Below are 18,836 nucleotides of genomic sequence, written 5' to 3'. Positions count from 1 at the left end.
GAAACTCAGACCGAAAAACAACTACAGAGAGACTTTACAGCAGAAACAGAGACCAGAAAAGACGATACAGAGATGTGTGTGTGTGCAGGACTGTTGCTGGAGGACAACCCGTCCATCAGGGCCATCACCCTGGGTCACGGTCACATCCTGGTGGGAACCAAAAACGGAGAAGTTCTGGAGATTGACAAGACCGGACCCATGACCCTGCTGGTGCAGGTGGGAATACTGTGTGTGTGTGTGTGTGTGTGTGTGTGTGTGTGTGTGTGTGTGTGTGTGTGTGCGTGCACCTGTTTCCATGGTGAGGGGACGTCTGGTGCCTGTGGACCTGATTTCAATTCAATTCAGTTTTATTTATACAGCATGAAATCACAACAACAGTCGCCTCAAACTCTTTATATTGTAAGGCAGACCCTACAATAACACATACAGAGAAAAACCCAACAATCATGTGACCCCGTATGAGCAGCACTTTGGCGACAGTGGGAAGGAAAAACTCCCTTTTAACAGGAAGAAACCTCCGGCAGAACCAGGCTCAGGGAGGGGCGGGGCCATCTGCTGTGATTGGTTGGGGAGAGAGAAGGAAGACAGGATAAAGACATGCTGTGGAAGAGAGACAGAGATTAATAACAGATATGATTCAATGCAGAGAGGTCTGTTAACACATAGTGAGTGAAGAAGAAACACCCAGTGCATCATGGGAATCCCCGGCAGCCTACGTCTATTGCAGCATAACTAAGGGAGGATTCAGGGTCACCTGGTCCAGCCCTAACTATATGCTTTAGCAAAAAGGAAAGTTTGAAGCCTAATCTTGAAAGTAGAGATAGTGTCTGTCTCCTGAATCCAAACTGGAAGCTGGTTCCACAGAAGAGGGGCCTGAAAACTGAAGGCTCTCCCTCCCATTCTACTTTTAAATACTCTAGGAACAACAAGTAGGCCTGCAGAGCGAGAGCGAAGTGCTCTAATAGGGTGATATGGTACTACAAGGTCATTAAGATAAGATGGGGCCTGATTATTTAAGACCTTGTATGTGAGGAGCAGGATTTTGAATTCTGGATTTAACAGGAAGCCAAAACAGGAGAAATCTGCTCTCTTTCTAGTCCCTGTCAGGACTCTTGCTGCAGCATTTTGGATCAGCTGAAGGCTTTTCAGGGAGTTTTTAGGACTTCCTGATAATAATGAATTACAGTCGTCCAGCCTGGAAGTAATAAATGCATGAACTAGTTTTTCAGCGTCACTCTGAGACAGGATATTTCTAACTTTAGAGATGTTGCACAAATGGAAGAAAGCAGTCTTACATATTTGTTTAATATGTGCGTTGAAGGACATGTCCTGGTCAAACATGACTCCAAGGTTCCTCACAGTGTTACTGGAGGCCAAGGTAATGCCATCTCCTGTCATGTGTCTCCTGTTCCTGCTGCACGTTCACATCATCATGGTAATATTGTGTGTGTGTGTGTGTGTGTGTGTGTGTGTGTAGGGTCACATGGAGGGCGAGGTTTGGGGTTTGGCCCCCCACCCCCTCCTCCCCGTCTGCGCCACCGTCAGCGATGACAAAACGCTGCGGCTGTGGGAGACGTCAGCCAATCACCGCATGGTGGCCGTCCGCAAGCTGAAGAGAGGTCAGAGTAACGGGACGGGCGTCCGCTTTTACTAATGTCCCTGAACGCGTCACAGCTCCAGATTGCCAGTAATCGGATACTTGGTGCGTGTTGCAGGCGGTCGCTGCTGCGCCTTTTCTCCTGACGGGAAAGCGTTGGCGGTCGGTCTGAGCGACGGCGGCGTGCTGGTGGTGAACGCAGACACGCTGGAGGACCTGCTGAGCTTCCACCATCGGCGTGACGCCATTTCTGATATCCGCTTTTCCCCAGGTACACACACACACACACACACACACACACACACACACACACACACAGTCATTTACTGCAGATGTTTCATTCTGTGCACTTTGAAATCAGCTGTTAAGCTAACACGTGTCTGCCTGGACTGTGAGACACCCTGGAGAACGCACCAGGCCACGGTGCTAACCGCTGATGTGTTTCCTCCTCCTTCGCTGGTGGCAGCGATGAGCTGAAACATCTGCAGCCGTTGGCTCTTATATCACATGCCGCCTGCTTTTTTATCAACGGTTCCCTTTGACGAACACATCAGGAGAAGCTTTACAGAACCCCCCCAGATGAACACAGCTCTTTGTTGAGGTGTTGCCAGGTCAGGCAGGTAGATATGGAGGGTGAAAATAACCAGCCACAGTTTCCTGTCCTGACTTCTGTCTTACAAAAAGAGGAGGATCAGTCAGAACACCACCTTCCTGCACACACGCTGCGAGGTTTTATAAAGACGGCTGTCGTGTTTGTAAATGTGTGAGCTTCGCTGTGCACATGAACTGTTGTAACTTAAAGGCAGAGCCATGAACGTGCTGATTTGCTGTGATCTGATCTTTTGTGGGTCATGTGACAGACTGTGTGTGTTCCGGGTGTTCGTGCTCTCAGACTCAGGTAAATACCTGGCGGTGGCGTCACACGACAGCTTCGTGGACATCTACAACGTGCTGAGCAGCAAGAGAGTCGGCATCTGTAAAGGAGCGTCCAGTTACATCACGCACATCGACTGGGACGCCCGAGGTAGCACACGGCTCTCTCTCTCTCTCCCATCCGAGTCGCTCTCACACCTGCACACACCTGACAACAGCAGTGCTTGTTAAATCATAATTTCACACTTTAGATGCTGCCCTCCGCCCAGCAGGGGGCGCTGTTTAACAGAGTAAAGGCCTCAGAGTAAACGCTGGGCCTCTGGAGACGAGCGTCCTCCGGTTTTTCCCGCTCGGTGAGCAGCCGGTGAGTGTTTGCGGACATGTTGGCGTCTTCTGTGCGAACTGTGCTGCTGTCTGCTACCAACCAAAACAACCACGCTCAGGTTATTGGTCCATATTTACATAGCAACCAGAGGTTATCAGGGGTCACCGACCCGTCCCTAATGTCACTGAGGACTAAGTTAAAGGGTAAATGCTAATTTTGAATGATGCACAGAGAGTCTGCGAGCAGACGGCGAGATCTGCGAGCGCGTTCAGCCGCTGCGTTATTCTTAGTCCAGACGATGTTTCTCTGCTGTCTTTGTGCTGCAGGTAAACTGCTGCAGGTCAACACGGGAGCCAAAGAGCAGCTGTTCTTTGAAGCCCCGCGAGGAAAACGACAAACCATCAGAAACTGTGAGGTCAGTGTGCATGCTGAGCGAGAGGAGGAGGAGCTGGGGTTCATGATGTCACGCCTCCAACGTATTTCCAGCGGCGTGAACGAGTCCGTTTGTTTCGTACCGGAGACAGAAAAGCTTGACGTGTGGAAACGACCCGTGTGTGTCGTGTTGTGTGTGTGTTTGTGCAGCTGGAGCGGATCGAGTGGGCCGGCTGGACGTCGGTTCTGGGCTCCACCTGTGAGGGAATCTGGCCGACGCACAGCGACATCACCGACATCAACGCCACGTCGCTCACCAGAGACCACGCGCTGCTCGCCACCGGAGACGACTTTGGCTTCCTCAAACTGTTCAGCTATCCCGTCAGAGTACGACACACAACCTCAACGACACACACACACACACTGTACAGAGAAGACTGCATTCTTTCTAGTGGCCAGCAGGGGGCGACTCCTCTGGGTTCAACGCTGTCTGATTGTTCTGAAGTGCTCGCCTCGCGCTTTCTCAGCCACAGCCTCCCAGGTTTCAATGTGGCGATAGAAAAGTCAGTTTGGATAACTTGTGTGACTTCCTGTAAAGTTAGGACCAATCAGAGTGCCCCTCTGACCTCAGGTGTTTGAGTGTGTGTACCTTTCCTCCTGCAGGGTCAGTACGCTCGCTTTAAGCGTTACGTGGGCCACAGCGCACAGGTCACAAACGTCCGCTGGGCTCAGGATGACTCCACGCTCCTGACGGTGGGCGGGGCTGACACCGCCCTGATGATCTGGGTGAGGGAGCGAGGAGGCGTGGTCAGCGTGGAGGGGGACGGGCCTTTGTTTCGCGACAGCCGACCGCTCGTAGACAGCGAGGAGTCGGATGACGACATCGAGGAGGACGGAGGTTTGAAAATATTGTTTCGATAAACACGAATCCAAAGTTTACAGTTTCGTCTTTAATCGTAGCCTCGGCAACATCATGAACAGAGAGCAGCGCTGGTGCTAAACTCAGCAGACGTCTCTGCACCAGCTCACAGTTCAAGAAACGAGGTTCAGATCTGCACCAAACACGATGGCGTCGCCCTTTATCCGTACTCCACCTCTCAGCTATCGTAGCTGTGACATCATAAAGCAGACACAGACAAACCTTCATGCATCCAAACAAACACGAACAAAGTCTCTGCCTGAAAGCTTCAATGCAAAAATGTCTGGATCCAGGTGTCACATGACCTCTCAGTGAAGCACCAACATAAACCCAGAAGCCGTCCCTCAGATCTGTAACTGTGTGTGTTTAAAGGCTACGACAGCGACGTCGCCCGCGAGAAGACGGTGGATTACACCACGAAGATGTACGCCGTCAGCATCAGAGCGATGAGAGGAACCAAACCTCACCAACAGCTGAAGGAGCTCTCTGCTGAGGAGAGGTACGCACACACACACATGCACACGCACACACGTGCACACACACATGCACACGCACACACGTGCACACACACATGCACACACACACCTGCACACATACACGTGCACACACGCACACACATGCACACACACACGTGCACACACACATGCACACGCACACACGTGCACACACACATGCACACACACACCTGCACACATACACGTGCACACACACACTTCTGTTTTTTACCATCATAATGAATCAGGATCTGTATTTTGGGACGGGTGCATTAAAAACATGTCGGAGTGTTGCTGGTAAAATATGACAAAGGCTCCCATATCTGAGCGCACACTAATGAAAAACATCACATTGCAAAAAACACTAGTGATACTTCCTAATACTGCAAACTAAATCATGTAGAATACTTTATGACATTTAAAAAAATCTGTAGCTTGTTTTGTCCAAATTTGTAACAATTATTTAATATATGAACAAAATAAATCTTTATGAAAATCAGAGACAGTTGAAGAGAACATGCTCTAAAATAAAACAAGGAACAAAACTTCACCGAAACTCAAAAGCTGAGACCGAGCAAGATGACAGGTAATAGTCAAAGACACTAACACAGTAAGACGGGACAAAGAGGGAGAAACACAGGACGTGATAAACTCGTACAAATGAAATCTTCACATCTTAATCTTTTGCTGACAGCAGCGAAAACATCCAACCAGAAAAATACAACAAGAGCTTCAAAGAAGTTCAAAATGGCTAAAGAACAGAAAATCGTAATCAAGAACTCTCCAGCCAGTCAGAGGTCACTCTGTGAGATTACATCTCTGTCCTGGGAGTGAGCTGGCAGAAGAAATCATGCAGTCGAAGCCCGAACAGCAAACCCATAATAAACACTGGGACCACACATTTTAACACAGCCTCTCAGCTTCAAGCTCCACAGACTTCTCCGGTTTCTTAAACGTGCAGGATGTCTTCGTGCTCTCTGTGATTTCCTTTAACGAGTTCTTGAGCTTTGTTTGACTTTCCAACATGTTCTATCCTCGCTGTCTGTTTCAGTGAAGGTGACGTTCCCTGTGTGCGCGCCCGTGTGCTGATGTGCTCGTGCATGCTCAGGCTTCTGCATGCTGAGTGGATCCTTCTGGCTGCGTTTGTAATATCGGTGTTCACAGTTCACTCAACAACAAAGGGCACCTTCAAGGAACAAATGTGTCTGCAGGGTCAGAAAGCTGCAGACCAAAGATCGATCTAAGCACCAACCAGGTTCCTTCTTCTGAAGACAAATGAGGTTTATTTGTTAAAATGTTACCATATTATAAATTATTGTGAAGAAGCTGAGCCTGGTGTCAAATGTAGATAACTGAGGGGCCTTTCATATGCTTGAACTTGTTTTGAGCAGCGACCTATCCCACACAGGGAGCTCTGGGCTTTAGGTTTTAAGTCATTGAGTGGGTGTAAAACTGATCTGGTTGCAGATTTTCACAGAGCTTAAATGTGTTTTTCAGCCCTCCAGATTTCTCCTGAACTCACAAAGTTATGACATCTCAAAAAAGCTGTAAAGATGGTTAAAAAGAGGACAAACCTGAGCCCACCCCCGTGGACCTGCAGGGTGCATGAAGGCTTTAAATATACTACAGTAATTGTAGAACATTAAATCAGCTGATTGCGAGGTGGTCATGTGGGAACTTTGACTGGGTTTATATGAAGTGAGGATTTTCCAGCCTGTAGAAATGGGGTTTTCCAGGCTGTGGAGTAGCAGCATCAGGTCTGTGCTCTGAGTTCATGCACAGAAGCTCCCGGTGTGCACGTCTTCTCTTCCAGCGCCTCAGTGACAGAATCTCTGACCAAATCTAGAACTTGCAGGTATTTGGAAGAAAATGGGCGGCTCCAAGTTTCAGAGTCCGGAGAATCTTTAATGATAAAGGGTGCCCGTGCTGACTGATAACTCTTGTTTTGTCCCTCTGTGGTACCCTTAGTTCCTGAGTGTTGCTGCTGCTCTCTGGCCTCGTAGAAACTCTTAATATCTCTGCTGTGTTTTAACTTGCATTCCCCTGGAGGCAGGGCATTGTCAAGTAAGTATGAGCCAACACTTACTGTGTGGATGGTCACACTATTAAAACCTCAGCTGCAGCCACTTTGGATCATTTATTAAAGCCCAAAAGCAGAAATCTCTCATTTACAAATCCATTCAAACTCTTCCTCGATCAGACATAACACCACAACTCGTCGAGGCGTGGACTCAGCAGGTGAACAGGTCCTGTAGGTCCTGCTAGCTGTGGGGTGGAGCCTCCGGGGATCCGACTCGTTTGTCCGGCACATCTCACTGAGGCTCGACTGGACTGCGATCTTTTAAAAATGAGAGTTAACACCTCAAACTTGTCACTGTGCTGCACAAACCGTTCCTGTTTGTGGAGGAAGGAGGCCGCGACCTTCCTCCATCGCTCTGTGGTCCAGTTCTCATTGTTGGTGCTTTCAATGGGGGACGGGGGTCAGCCTGGTCAGCCTGACAGCTTTCTATCAGAACCAGCATGAAGCTTTAGCCCGCCTGTTGGATCGGACCACACAGACCAGGCTTCAGTCCTCACACGCATCGGCCTCCACGGCCCCGTCGCTGCTTCACCGCTGTTCCTTCTTTGGACCATAAAAACTGACCCCTGCAGACCCACACAGAGCTGCCGTTTCGGAGACGCTCTGACCCAAACTGGCTCGTAGCCTCACACTCGCCCATTTTTCTGCTTCTAACATCAACTTTGAGGACAAAATGTTCACCCGCTCTGTGTCATTGGTGTTACCTGTCAGTGCTCATAATGTTATGTTGGATCGAGTTTTGGCCTAAATATGTTCGGAGCCTGACTGCAGGTAACGTGAGCCGACTGGACACACCTGTGTTTGTAAGACCACAGAGATCACAGAGTGTCAGGACAAAACCAGCCGCCATGTTCAGGGAGCGGTCTCTAGGCTTTTGGGACAACAATATTTCACCTGATGGAAGGACAGGATGTCACTTCCTGTTCCTGTGGGACTTCATCAGCAGAGAAAGATGTTCTATGGGGAGCTCGGCTGAGAATAGTCGGGTTTTCTTCAGAGTAACATCTATCAGATGTTTGGTATCGATGATACTGCAGCAGCCACCTGTGTCTCCCTTTGATAAACAGTAATCCAGGCTCTCTAAGTTCTCAGGTACAGGGCTGCACCTGCTGCTGTGAGGCCACAGGTGTACCTGTGCACGTTAGCCTGCTGACACGGTTAGCTGCACTAGCATGTTAGGCTGGCAGCCTGAGCATTAAACAGCAGCAGCAGCAGCATGGTAGCGTTTTGTTAGCATGTACTTTTAGCCACAGTGTCTCTGAGGAGGAAAGCCTGTGTGTGCATGTGTGTGTGCATGTGTGTGTTGAGTCTAAGTGTAGATAAGAGTGCGTGACTGTGTGTGTTTCTAAAGCTCTACCTTGGTTCTATCCCTCTGCTGTCCAGGGGATCCAGGTAACACCTGCCTGCCTGTACACGTCCTCTTCATCGTGTTCGCATCACACGCTGGCATTTCATGAAAACGTTTCAGTGCATTTTCGTCCTGTTCGGTCACTTTCATCTCTCCGTCATGCACCACTTCTCTTACGGCTTTGGCGCCTTGATGAACCGTTCGCAGCACTGAGCGATAACGTCTCGCTTCAGTTGCTAAAAACGAAAGTTTATTTGCCAACGAGGAGCCTGTGCAGACCCCGCGGACCCACGTCCAAACCAGTCGTGCTGGAGGACGATGCTGTGGTGGTGGACCTGCCCTCGTGGACTCTGACGGTTTGGTCAGAAACGTGCTCATGAGTAACCCGCTGGAGGTCACAGAGGAGCAGACACCTGTGCAGCTCAGCTCCTGTAACGTCTGCTGGTGTCTGCTCCTCCACATGTGCAGGGAGATACAGACGGTCCGTACCATCCTGGAGGAGCTGACGGGGGTGCACCACCACCTGCTAATCTATTTCCTTTTTGGGGTGGTCTCATTGTTGCCCCTCCAGTGCACCTGTTGTCACTTTGAGTTGCACCTGTGCAGGTGAAACAGGTTCATAAGTGGATACTGAAGTTTAACTGTTGTTACCGTGACGATCGACGATGCAGTGGACCTGGTTCACTCACCGCAAAATCCTGCAATTACTGCAACAGTTACTAGAGTTATTACTCTGAATAGCAGCAGAACCTTCCTCCTGTAGGTTTCAGGTGCTTCGGCAGGTCGACGCTCTCGGTTTAGTGAAAGGTTGCATTAAACTCCGCCTCTTCCCTCTAGTCGCCAACAGACAACAAAGAGCACAGTGACGCTGTAACGTTAGCAAATCTGAGTGATTTAACTCTGTCAGAAGCAGAACGGCTGCTCTAACCCAAATGGCTGCTGGTCTGAGTTCACAGAAAGAGGGCGGCGCACCAGCACACCGCCGGATCAGCTGTTTAACCCCCCGATGTGTAGTTCATGTTGTCTCCATGTCTGTGCTCCACCCGTGTGTCTCTGATCTCGTCCTTTAACATGTAAATGAATGTTTTTCTGTCTTTGACTCATCGACCGATTCATTGACACGCTGATCGATCCTCCAGGCCGCCAGTGAGCCGAGCGGCGCCGCAGCCCGAGAAACTCCAGAAAAACAACGTGTCCAAGAAGAAGCGGCCGGTCGAGGTGAGTCTGTCCGTCCGTCGGCCTGTCTGTCCGTCTGTCCCTGCGTTCACCGTCCGCCTCTCCCTCTCCAGGACCTGATCTTGGACCACGTCTTTGGTTTTCGGGGCTTCGATTGTCGTAACAACCTGCACTACCTCAACGACGGCGCCGAGATCGTGTACCACACTGCCGCCACCGCCATCGTGCACAGCCTGAGCACCGGTAACACAAACAACACACCTGAGTGACGTGCCGTGGACGATGAGTCCTAACGTGAGGTTGTTTCAGCAGGACGGACGCACGAACAGTCGGCAGGCGTTGGTGTCCGAAAGATGTTAAAGTCTCTGTAAATGCATCTCTGCATGTGCCCCTTCTACCTGCTGCACAGAAACATGATGTCAGTGATGTAACATTTAATATTCAAAAGCTTTTATGTTTGTGAAAACGGTTTTACCAGGTAAATTATTGTTGTTGTTAAACAGTTTCTGCTGAGCAGACTCAGCTTCATGCACACCTGTGGAAACGTGTTCAGGTTGTATCTACCTGCTCGCACACAGGAAGCAAAGATGTTGCGCTCCACCGGATCTCATCAACAAAAACACGCCTCTTACCTCACAGAGCCGTTCGGCTGTGATTGGTCGGTTCGTGTTTTATGCTGCAGCCACACTGAGGTGGATGGAAGCTGCAGCACAGAGTGATCGTGGCCGAGTTCGGTGGACTTGTGATGTCTTTGCTTCGCAGATGGAGACCGGCGGTCTTCAAACTTTGGTGCATTAAGACGGTGATGAAACGGCGATAACGTGTCTGCTGTCAGCTTGAGGCTAAGTGGGCTCAAGTTGGCAATTTCATGCAGTCTGTTTGTGACAATCCGGCGATCAGCTGTGAGGAAACAGCCACAATTACACATTTGTTGCTGCACAGAGATGCACATTCAGAGTGCGGCCAAAGCCTCACAGATCACGTGTCCATAAATCAGGACACGGATGCTGCAGGACGGCAGTTTAACTGCAGAATGACAGACGTGACAGACCAGGACCCGGCTCGGGTGAGCTGTGCAATCACCTTTGGATGGAAAGTGGTCAGCGTGCTGCACGCTTCAATGACCACTTACGCTCCTTTGATAACAGACAAAACTCAGCGCAGTCGTCACAGGTACACAAAGTCACAGATTTGTGCCTGGATGTTGCCATCCTGTGTTTTTTGCTTTGGATCCAAAAAAGCACCTTAAAATCAGCAAACTCTGATTGCTGTCAGTGTCGCCCGTCGCTGTCGTGTAGCAGCAGATTGCTGATCTCCGGCAGCGTGGGCGGAGCTTTGCACAAGAAAAGCACAGCTTCTGACGACATCACCAGAAAGAGCACCATCCATTAGAACGAAACCGTGTCGTTAGCTCACCTGCATGTGTGCGTTTGCAGCCCCACAAACACCACGAGTGTGTCCGTGACTCGTGCTGAATGAAGCGACGACTGAGCTTCAGCCAGAACTGGAGTTTATTTGGTGCCTTGCAGGTAAAACGTGTCTGTTTACGTGTCTTTGCAGGAACTCAGAGCTTCTACCTGGAGCACACAGACGACATCCTGTGTCTGACCGTCAACCAGCACCCCAAATTCAAGAACATCATCGCCACCGGGCAGATCGGTACGCTTCGGTGTTTGTGTGTGTGGCGTGTCGCTGTCGGAGCATGGCCGTGTTTTCCTCCACTAACTGTACTAAAGAGAAGTCCCGCTTTCTCTCCCTGCTTCCTGTTTAACCCGCCTGCTTTGCTTTATTTCTACTGACACAGTGGAAACTGACCGACTCACCGACAGGGAGCAAACGCTTATTGCAGCTGTGAGGCGCCACGTCGCGACAGTTTCTCCTCGAGGTCTGCGTTTAAAATACAGGAAGTGGGGTTAATTCAGCCAATCAGGAAACACAAGCAGAGCTTCACGTCCCAGAGTTTGTTGTTTTGGTATCGAACCGTAGAGCAGCCGAAGCGATCCGCAGTCAGGAACGTCGAAGCTCCGCGCAGACGCAGGATGAATGAAACGTTTTTTCTGCCTGGCTGTGACTCACTGCAGGTTTTCATGTTGTTGTCTTTGTGTGTGTGTTTTTGGCCGGCCTCATTTGTCACCATCGCTCTCACAACACCTCAGGTGACGGCGGTGAACTCCCAGGTAAACTACAAACGACCCGCACGCCTCCCATCACAGCAAACTGAAACCCAGAGCGCCCGACTCAACCAGACGTGTCGGTTTGGTTTTTACTGCTACGTCTCATAAAAACATGCAAAGAAACAATTTAAACAAAATATTTTTGCATTTTTAATCGTTTTTTTCAACAAAATTTTTACATTTATAAAAAAATAATATTTTTCTGATAAATGTTCAGAAATTTCATTAAATATTTAAAATATATTCATGTTATACAAAAGTTCTGTTTTTTTAATCAAAAACTTTAAAAGCTCTTCAAAATTCTACTTTTCCAGCAGTGCGTCAGCATTAACACATTTTTCATATTGTCTCATATTCTTAATCATTGTTTTTTGCACACATTTAAATAAATATTTGTTCCTGGGTAACTTTGTATCAACAAACACAGGATAGTTTCACCACATTAAATGATTGAAGTGACTCATTTCTGACGACTGATGTTAGTTTGTTGGATTTTCCTCGATGATCGATCAATATGATGTTTCTGCTGCATGTTTGACGCTCGTCTCAAACTGAACTCATTCGATTTGTTTAACGAGTAGTTAAAGTACTCGAGTACCAAACGCAAACTCTTGTGCCGTCGTGCTTTCCTGACCCGAACGCTCGGATTAAATAAATGGGGCGCGAGCGCTTTAGCGTGTCGGTGAAACAGCGTCTGGTTTTCAGGGTGTCTGTCGGCTGCACCGACCCCTCTGTGTCGCTGTCGTAGTTTATCCCTCTGTGGTCGTGCTGACGCTGCCTGTGGCTGTAACGGCGATAAACACTCGCTCGTCTCCGCGCAGGAACGACCCCCTCGATCCACGTGTGGGACGCCATGGGCAAGCAGACGCTGTCCATCCTCCGCTGTCCGCACAGCAAAGGCGTCGGCTACGTGAACTTCAGCGCCACGGGAAAGCTGCTGCTGTCCGTCGGAGTGGACCCTGAACACACCATCACGGTGTGGCGCTGGCAGGAAGGTCAGAGACTTTCAGCGTGGTTTGATTCGCGTCCCTCTGTGGTGGCAGTAACCACGGTAACCAAGGCGTGTCTCCTCTGCAGGATCTCGAGCGTGCGGGAAAGCCGGACACCCGGACCGGATCTTCGTGGTGGAGTTTCGGCCCGACTCGGACGCTCAATTCGTGTCGGTGGGAATCAAACACGTGAAGTTCTGGACGCTGGCCGGCGGCGCGCTGATGTACAAGAAGGGCGTGGTGGGGACGCTGGAGGACGGCAGGATGCAGACGATGCTGTCTGTCGCCTTCGGTGCGGTGAGTTCGCCGCTTCGCCCCGGGCCCCTCAGGAGCGTCGTTCAGTCGAAGCACGTAAGCTGACCGTGTCTGTGTTCACGTTTGCAGAATAACTTGACGTTCACAGGGGCCATTAACGGGGACGTGTACGTGTGGCGAGATCACTACCTGCTGCGGGTGGTGGCGAAGGCTCACACCGGGCCGGTCTTCACCATGTACACCACCCTGAGAGACGGACTCATCGTCACCGGTGGAAAGGAGAGGCCGTGAGTCACACGCCGACCGCTTCACCTGCATCGAGAACCATCTTCATAATACAGATTTTTTTACAAGGATGTTTATATATGATGTCATGAAAACGGGACCAACCATGAGTTTGGAAGTTTTCTACTTCCTGAAAGCCGCCAATTCTCTGTGGACGGACGTCGCCACAGAAACAGAGATCAGCTGATCTCTGTGTGATGGCCTCATTCGTGGTCCTCTGTTTAAGCTGTTTCAGTCTGCAAGCTCCTTTGCAACCCAACCTCCTCTTTCGTGCTGTTTCTAGTTTTTCAGTTTTTGTTTTCTCCTTCGTGGAAAAAATGGAAAATAAAAACTGTGTGTTTGTGCGTCAGGACGAAGGAGGGCGGAGCAGTGAAGCTCTGGGATCAGGAGATGAAACGATGCCGAGCCTTCCAGCTGGAGACCGGGCAGCAGGTGGAGTGCGTGCGGTCGGTCTGCAGAGGCAAGGTGAGATCTCGACATCCTTTCCCCGCTCCTCCTCCTCCGCCATCACCCGTCCGTCTTCCTCATCGCCTCGGCCTCTCGTCTTCCTCAGGGTAAGATCCTGGTGGGGACGAAAGACGGCGAAATCATCGAGGTCGGGGAGAAGAACGCGGCGTCCAACCTGCTGCTGGACAGTCACGCTCGGGGGGGAATCTGGGGTCTGGGCGCTCATCCAGCCAAAGATCTCTGCATCACGGCGAGCGACGACGCCACCATCCGCCTGTGGGACCTCGCCGACAAGGTGCATTCATACACGTCAGTGATTGGAGTCCAGGCTCTTTAGGACGGTGGTGGTGGATGCTGGGGTGGAGGAGGGCTAGAAACAGCAGGCGCTGCTGCAGGTTTGCGTGATTTGGTGCAGCGAGGGCTGGTTAAAGAAATCTTCTCTCTCTGGTTAGAAACTGCTGAACAAAGTGTGCGTCGGCCACGCGGCTCGCTGCGTCAGCTACAGCGCAGACGGAGAGATGCTGGCGGTGGGGATGAAGAACGGGGAGTTCCTCCTCCTCCTCTCCAATTCGCTGAAGATGTGGGCGAAGAAGCGAGACCGCAGCGCCACCGTCCAGGACATCCGGTAAGAGAGCGAGAGTGGGAGCGAAGAATGAAAGCGCTGGATGTTTGTTTGACTGAACTCTGTGCGCAGCTTCAGTCCCGACCGGCGGCTGTTGGCGGTCGGCTCCGTGGAGAACACGGTGGACGTGTACGACGTGAGCGCAGGGCCGACGCTGAACCGGCTGGTTTACTGCAGCGACATCCCCGCCTTCGTCCTGCAGCTCGACTTCTCTGCTGACAGCTGCTACGTACAGGTACACCCACAGCTGGAGGTCTCTTCCTGTTAGACGGGGGCTCTTCCTTCCCACAGTCACCAGGTGCTGTGATACAACTGCTCTACATGTATATGTACACAAAAAACACACACACCCTACAAAACCCCCGGGCCATCCTCGGTCCAGCTACAGATCGCACACACACTCGTTCTGCTGACGCGTGCATCACAATCTCACCTGCAGGTGTCCACGGGAGCTTATAAGCGGCAGGTGTTCGAGGTTCCTTCTGGAAAGCTGGTGAGCGACCCGATCGCCATCGACAGAATCACCTGGGCAACGTGGACCAGGTAACGCACAAACACGGCTCATGGTCGCCCGCTCGACCCCCGAGCTAACCCGACAACGAGCCGCGGCGCTGACTCGCCCTTTCTGTCGTCTCTTCTTCAGCATCCTGGGAGACGAAGTTTTGGGGATTTGGCCTCGAAACGCCGACAAAGCTGACGTGAGCTGCGCGTGTGTGTCTCACGGCGGCCTGAACATCGTCACCGGCGACGACTTTGGATTGGTCAAACTGTTCGACTTCCCCTGCACAGAGAAGTTTGTGAGTTTGTGGCCACGTCTCATTTATTCAGTATTAGTTGTTCGGAGGTAGGAAAGGAAATAAATGAAGGAGTCGAGGAGTCGAGGGCTTCATGAGCACTAACGGAAAGAAACAAAGTCACAAGTTTGAAGTTAAACTTTTGACCTTTTGATCTCTGAGGATATCAAACTTCTGTGTTTGTAGGCTCAGGTTCAGTTTATTCTTTGTATCCAGGACTAAGTTAATTAAACGGACGCACGTTTGCTTCGTTTCCGTCTGCAGGCCAAACACAAGCGCTACCTCGGCCACTCGCCTCATGTGACCAACATCCGCTTCTCCCACGACGACAAATACGTGATCAGCACAGGAGGAGACGACTGCAGGTAACCCGATCACCGATCAATAACACAACCATGCACTCAGGAGAGATTAAACTAATAAAACTGTTTTTATTCTCTCTGACTACAAAGACAAGATGCTGCGACGGGCGCATGAACCTTGGTTTTCACACGTGTGTCTTTATTGATGGTTTCGGAGTCAAACACCTTCTAAACAGATTCTTACAGCAGTTACAGTCTCACCTGTTTTCCACCTGTTTTTGCTGTGAGCCTGTAAATGTAATTCAAAGTGCTCGCTGTTAAAATATCTTCTAAGATTAGGAAAGTTATGACTTGTATCCAACACCTCTGTTCGTGTTTAAGAGATTTCAGGTAAAGTTTAAATAGGGGCGGGCTTTACGTTTGCGTAATACCGATCTGCACCACAAGGTGGTGCAACAAGCCCATCGATGTTTTTTTAACCAGTTTAAACTTCGTGTTTAAAGCTGAGGAAACTGGGACTAAAAGGAAGTTAAAGCGCAGCGGTCGCAGGGGCAACGCTGCCCCCTGGTGGACAAAGTCTTTGTTACAGTTTGCAGAAGTTGACAACACAAAATTCCTTGAATGCCTGTTTGTGTGTTTCAGTGTGTTTGTGTGGAAATGTCTGTAAACACTCGGATCCACAGCGCCTTAAACAGACCACAAGTGGATCCAGAGGGAGTCGAACCCACAACCGGCCCGAGCCTCCAACGCCACGTGGGCCAGACTGCGACTAACCCTCCACGACGGACGGATGCATGGACATGAACACAAAGCCTCGGGAGAACCCGCGGACTCTATCAGCTGATGTTTACATGTTTGTCGTTTTCTTTTTTGGTCACATGGTGAAAAAAACATTAAAATTTGTGCAAACAGGTTCATAAAGTGAGGGAGCGCACAGCTGTAAACCAATCAAACGACAGAACCTCCCTCACTTTGGTCAACCACACGCTCAGATTTGCACATCAGTGCGCCCCCTGCAGGGCTCAGCGGGAACCTTCCTGATGGATCACATGACTCAGAGGATCCATCAGCTGGTATCTGACCAAAACCCACAGGATGACCTTGTTGGACGGTTTCTGCCACCTGCTGTTACCCATAAGGCCTTGCGTTGGGTCGTCGCAGTGGTTTGAACATTTAAGACATTCCAGTCGGCTCAAAGCTGCTGCTTCCACAAAACTGAGCAGAAATCAGAGTTTAAGGCAGCTCTAACTGAGCCGCGCTGAAGGTAATTAAAACGGCTTCAAACAAACGTACGGAGGCCCACAAGTGTCACACAAGAACTATTTCTCTAACATCTTCAGACGCAAACGGTAACCTGAAGATACTCGGTTACATTCAGGGGTTATTTTGGCAATAAGTCATTTACGATAAAATTCACACGCATCTGTCAAAGTTTCAAAGGAAACAGAAACTATAAAAAGAGACGTTAAAGTTAAATTAGGAGGAATAAACGCAAAGACACAAACGGCACAGCAAACGAAATTAAAATGTCATTAAATTAAAGAAAAAGAAAAGACTAAACTAAAAGATTTATTACATCGCTCTGTTTTCTTTTCTTTGAGGTGGATTCATTTTTATCTTCAAGTAAAACACAAAAGTCTTTGTTTATATAAAAACGAAACACCGACATGAAGCAAAATAAAAACTACGAGAAACAAAATGAAATCACTACAGGAGGGGTCAAAGGTCATGCTGGTACGTTGCTCTGGTTTCTGTTTGGTTTTGATGCAATCAGCATCTTATTACGTGTTGTTGAAATGAGCCGATTCGAGCGGGCGTTCTGGTCAAACTAAGATTTCTTTATGCAGAAAACAGAAACGTTAAACTGCTTTATAATAAAAAATAATCGAATGCAGTTTCATATTTACAGAAACTTTGTGAAGTTTGTCTGAAAAAACAAAAAGTCTCACGGTCACGTTTCATGTCAGCGCCTTCACTGCATCTGTGGTTGGACATCGTCACACTTAAGTGCCTTTCCGGATCTTTCTACCTGTGTTTGTTTCTTTTGGACGAGGTTCATATGCTCGATTTATTTGTTTTTAATCCATAATTGAACTCGTGTTTTCTTTTTTGTACTCTGTCTGGTGCTACACTGAGAATGTTCATCCAAAAATGGACGTTTAAAAAAAGAAGCTTTTTGCTTTGCTGCTGCTTTTTGTTTGAAAGACGTGAAACATCCAAAGCTTCGTGATCGTACCAACACGCAGGAAGAGATATTTGGAGACGTGTTCATGTTTCTCGGAGCGTGGACGAGTCTGTGTGTCGGATTATTAACGTGTAACTGTCGTGAAACGTGTCAAAGAGTCTGTGTGTGTAACCATGAACGAAAAAAAACCTGTGAGAAACCAACCGACTGCTGACTTGTTTATCCACACACACACACACACACACACACACACACACACACACAGTATTGACCCTCAAAGCTGAATATAGATGGATATGTAGCTCCTTAGCAGCTTATAAAGTTTTGCATATAAAAATATATTACGTAGTTTTTGCTCTGTCAAATTGTATCTCGCCCCTGCAGCGGTCTATCCTTCAAGCTCTCGCACGTGTTGATGGCCCGGATCTTGTTCTTACTGTTCAGCTGACTCCTCAGGACTTGCCCCTCTGCAGGTACTTGGTGGTTGCAGCTTTCCTAGCGGCCTCTTCATGGTTCCCATTCGCCTGTGGGATCCCCAGGTACTTGTAGCCAGTGTTGCCAACTTAGCGACTTTGTCGCTATATTTAGCGAGTTTTCAGACTATGGGCTCAAAATGTGGTCATAAATATTTTGTACTTGTAAATCGGTTTTGTACTTGCAGATTTGTGTGTGTAAAAAAGATTTGTGTGTGGACTTAGCCAAAAAACCCTGCAAGTTACAAGTACGAATTTTGACCCTATTTTCCTTCCTTTCATCTGATTGGTCAATGTCATGTCAATCACAAATGTAACAATCCAATCAGAGAACAGAGGTCTGGCTGTCGGAGGGGCGCTTTTTTTGAACTGCAGGTCTTTGAAGGGAATAAATGCCCTTTTACATGCCAACCCAGCGTTTTCCTTCATCACCACGAAGGAAAACAGTCTGAGGTCGTCCGAGTTTGGTGATTTTTGTGTCACAGGTCTACGTGTTTAATACAGGGACTTCCACAGCCTTTTCAACAGCGCTGCGGACCGCGGGGTGGGGGCGGGCAGTGTTTTGGAAATGACAGTCTTCATTACAGTCTTCGTTATGAATTAGCATACATGTTTTTATTGAACATTTGAAGAACCAGCAAAAAAAACAAACTCTTGTAGTTCACATAAAGTCAGAGATAAAAACGACAAGGAGCAGGTGCATCTAGTGCAGGTAGAGCTGCTGCAAAAACCCACAGAGCCCAGCAGCCAGCAACAAATTCTGGATCCTTTGCTTTTAGTTAGCAGTTAGCATTAGCAGCACATGCTGCGTCCGATGTGAAAGGACTTTTATGCTGCGCGCTGTGACTCACAGCAATGGTCCTGGGTCAGCCCTGACTTTGTGTTAAACTAATCCTAAAGTAATGATGGTGTTTCTAACCACTGATATAGCACAACTTTATCCTTTCAACAGCTGCTGAAAGTTAGGGGACCTAGCTGCTATCGGATATTTATATAGAGATTACCCTTCAAGGACCTGTAGTTCAAAAAAGCGCCCCTCCGACAGCCAAACCCATCTGTCCTCTGATTGGATTGTTTAATTTGTGATTGACATGACATTGACCAATCAGCTTAAAGGAAGAAAAAT

The 18,836-nt window shown here is 49.0% G+C and overlaps 1 protein-coding gene across 4 annotated transcripts in view; it reads left to right on the top strand.

Moving 5' to 3' along the window:
* LOC146695012 (echinoderm microtubule-associated protein-like 6) overlaps nt 1-17,440 on the top strand; it is a 71,285-nt gene extending 53,845 nt beyond the window's left edge. For 2 of the 4 annotated variants that reach the window (XM_085476927.1, XM_085476924.1), the window contains 24 exons: nt 89-216; nt 1,478-1,619; nt 1,716-1,868; nt 2,490-2,621; nt 3,122-3,210; nt 3,378-3,554; nt 3,831-4,065; nt 4,459-4,585; nt 9,148-9,226; nt 9,298-9,427; nt 10,745-10,843; nt 10,989-11,069; nt 11,341-11,361; nt 12,180-12,353; nt 12,436-12,644; nt 12,732-12,889; nt 13,238-13,352; nt 13,441-13,629; nt 13,787-13,959; nt 14,029-14,191; nt 14,396-14,499; nt 14,600-14,753; nt 15,015-15,115; nt 15,695-17,440. In XM_085476927.1, coding sequence (XP_085333053.1) covers nt 89-216; nt 1,478-1,619; nt 1,716-1,868; nt 2,490-2,621; nt 3,122-3,210; nt 3,378-3,554; nt 3,831-4,065; nt 4,459-4,585; nt 9,148-9,226; nt 9,298-9,427; nt 10,745-10,843; nt 10,989-11,069; nt 11,341-11,361; nt 12,180-12,353; nt 12,436-12,644; nt 12,732-12,889; nt 13,238-13,352; nt 13,441-13,629; nt 13,787-13,959; nt 14,029-14,191; nt 14,396-14,499; nt 14,600-14,753; nt 15,015-15,115; nt 15,695-15,719 — 3,158 coding nt within the window. In that variant the 3' untranslated portion in view covers nt 15,720-17,440. The remainder of the gene's footprint in view (nt 1-88; nt 217-1,477; nt 1,620-1,715; nt 1,869-2,489; nt 2,622-3,121; nt 3,211-3,377; nt 3,555-3,830; nt 4,066-4,458; nt 4,586-9,147; nt 9,227-9,297; nt 9,428-10,744; nt 10,844-10,988; nt 11,070-11,340; nt 11,362-12,179; nt 12,354-12,435; nt 12,645-12,731; nt 12,890-13,237; nt 13,353-13,440; nt 13,630-13,786; nt 13,960-14,028; nt 14,192-14,395; nt 14,500-14,599; nt 14,754-15,014; nt 15,116-15,694) is intronic. The other 2 variants (XM_085476925.1, XM_085476926.1) reach the window with 2 other exon arrangements.
* The last annotated feature ends 1,396 nt before the right edge of the window (nt 17,441-18,836 follow it).

The sequence above is a fragment of the Copadichromis virginalis genome, linkage group LG13 (genome assembly GCF_057382275.1).
Source record: "Copadichromis virginalis isolate Kocher_CV1m ecotype Utaka linkage group LG13, C_Virginalis_male_GT1.1, whole genome shotgun sequence".
In the NCBI taxonomy this organism is placed as follows: Eukaryota; Metazoa; Chordata; class Actinopteri; order Cichliformes; family Cichlidae; genus Copadichromis; species Copadichromis virginalis.
This window is presented reverse-complemented; position numbering and strand designations above follow the sequence as displayed.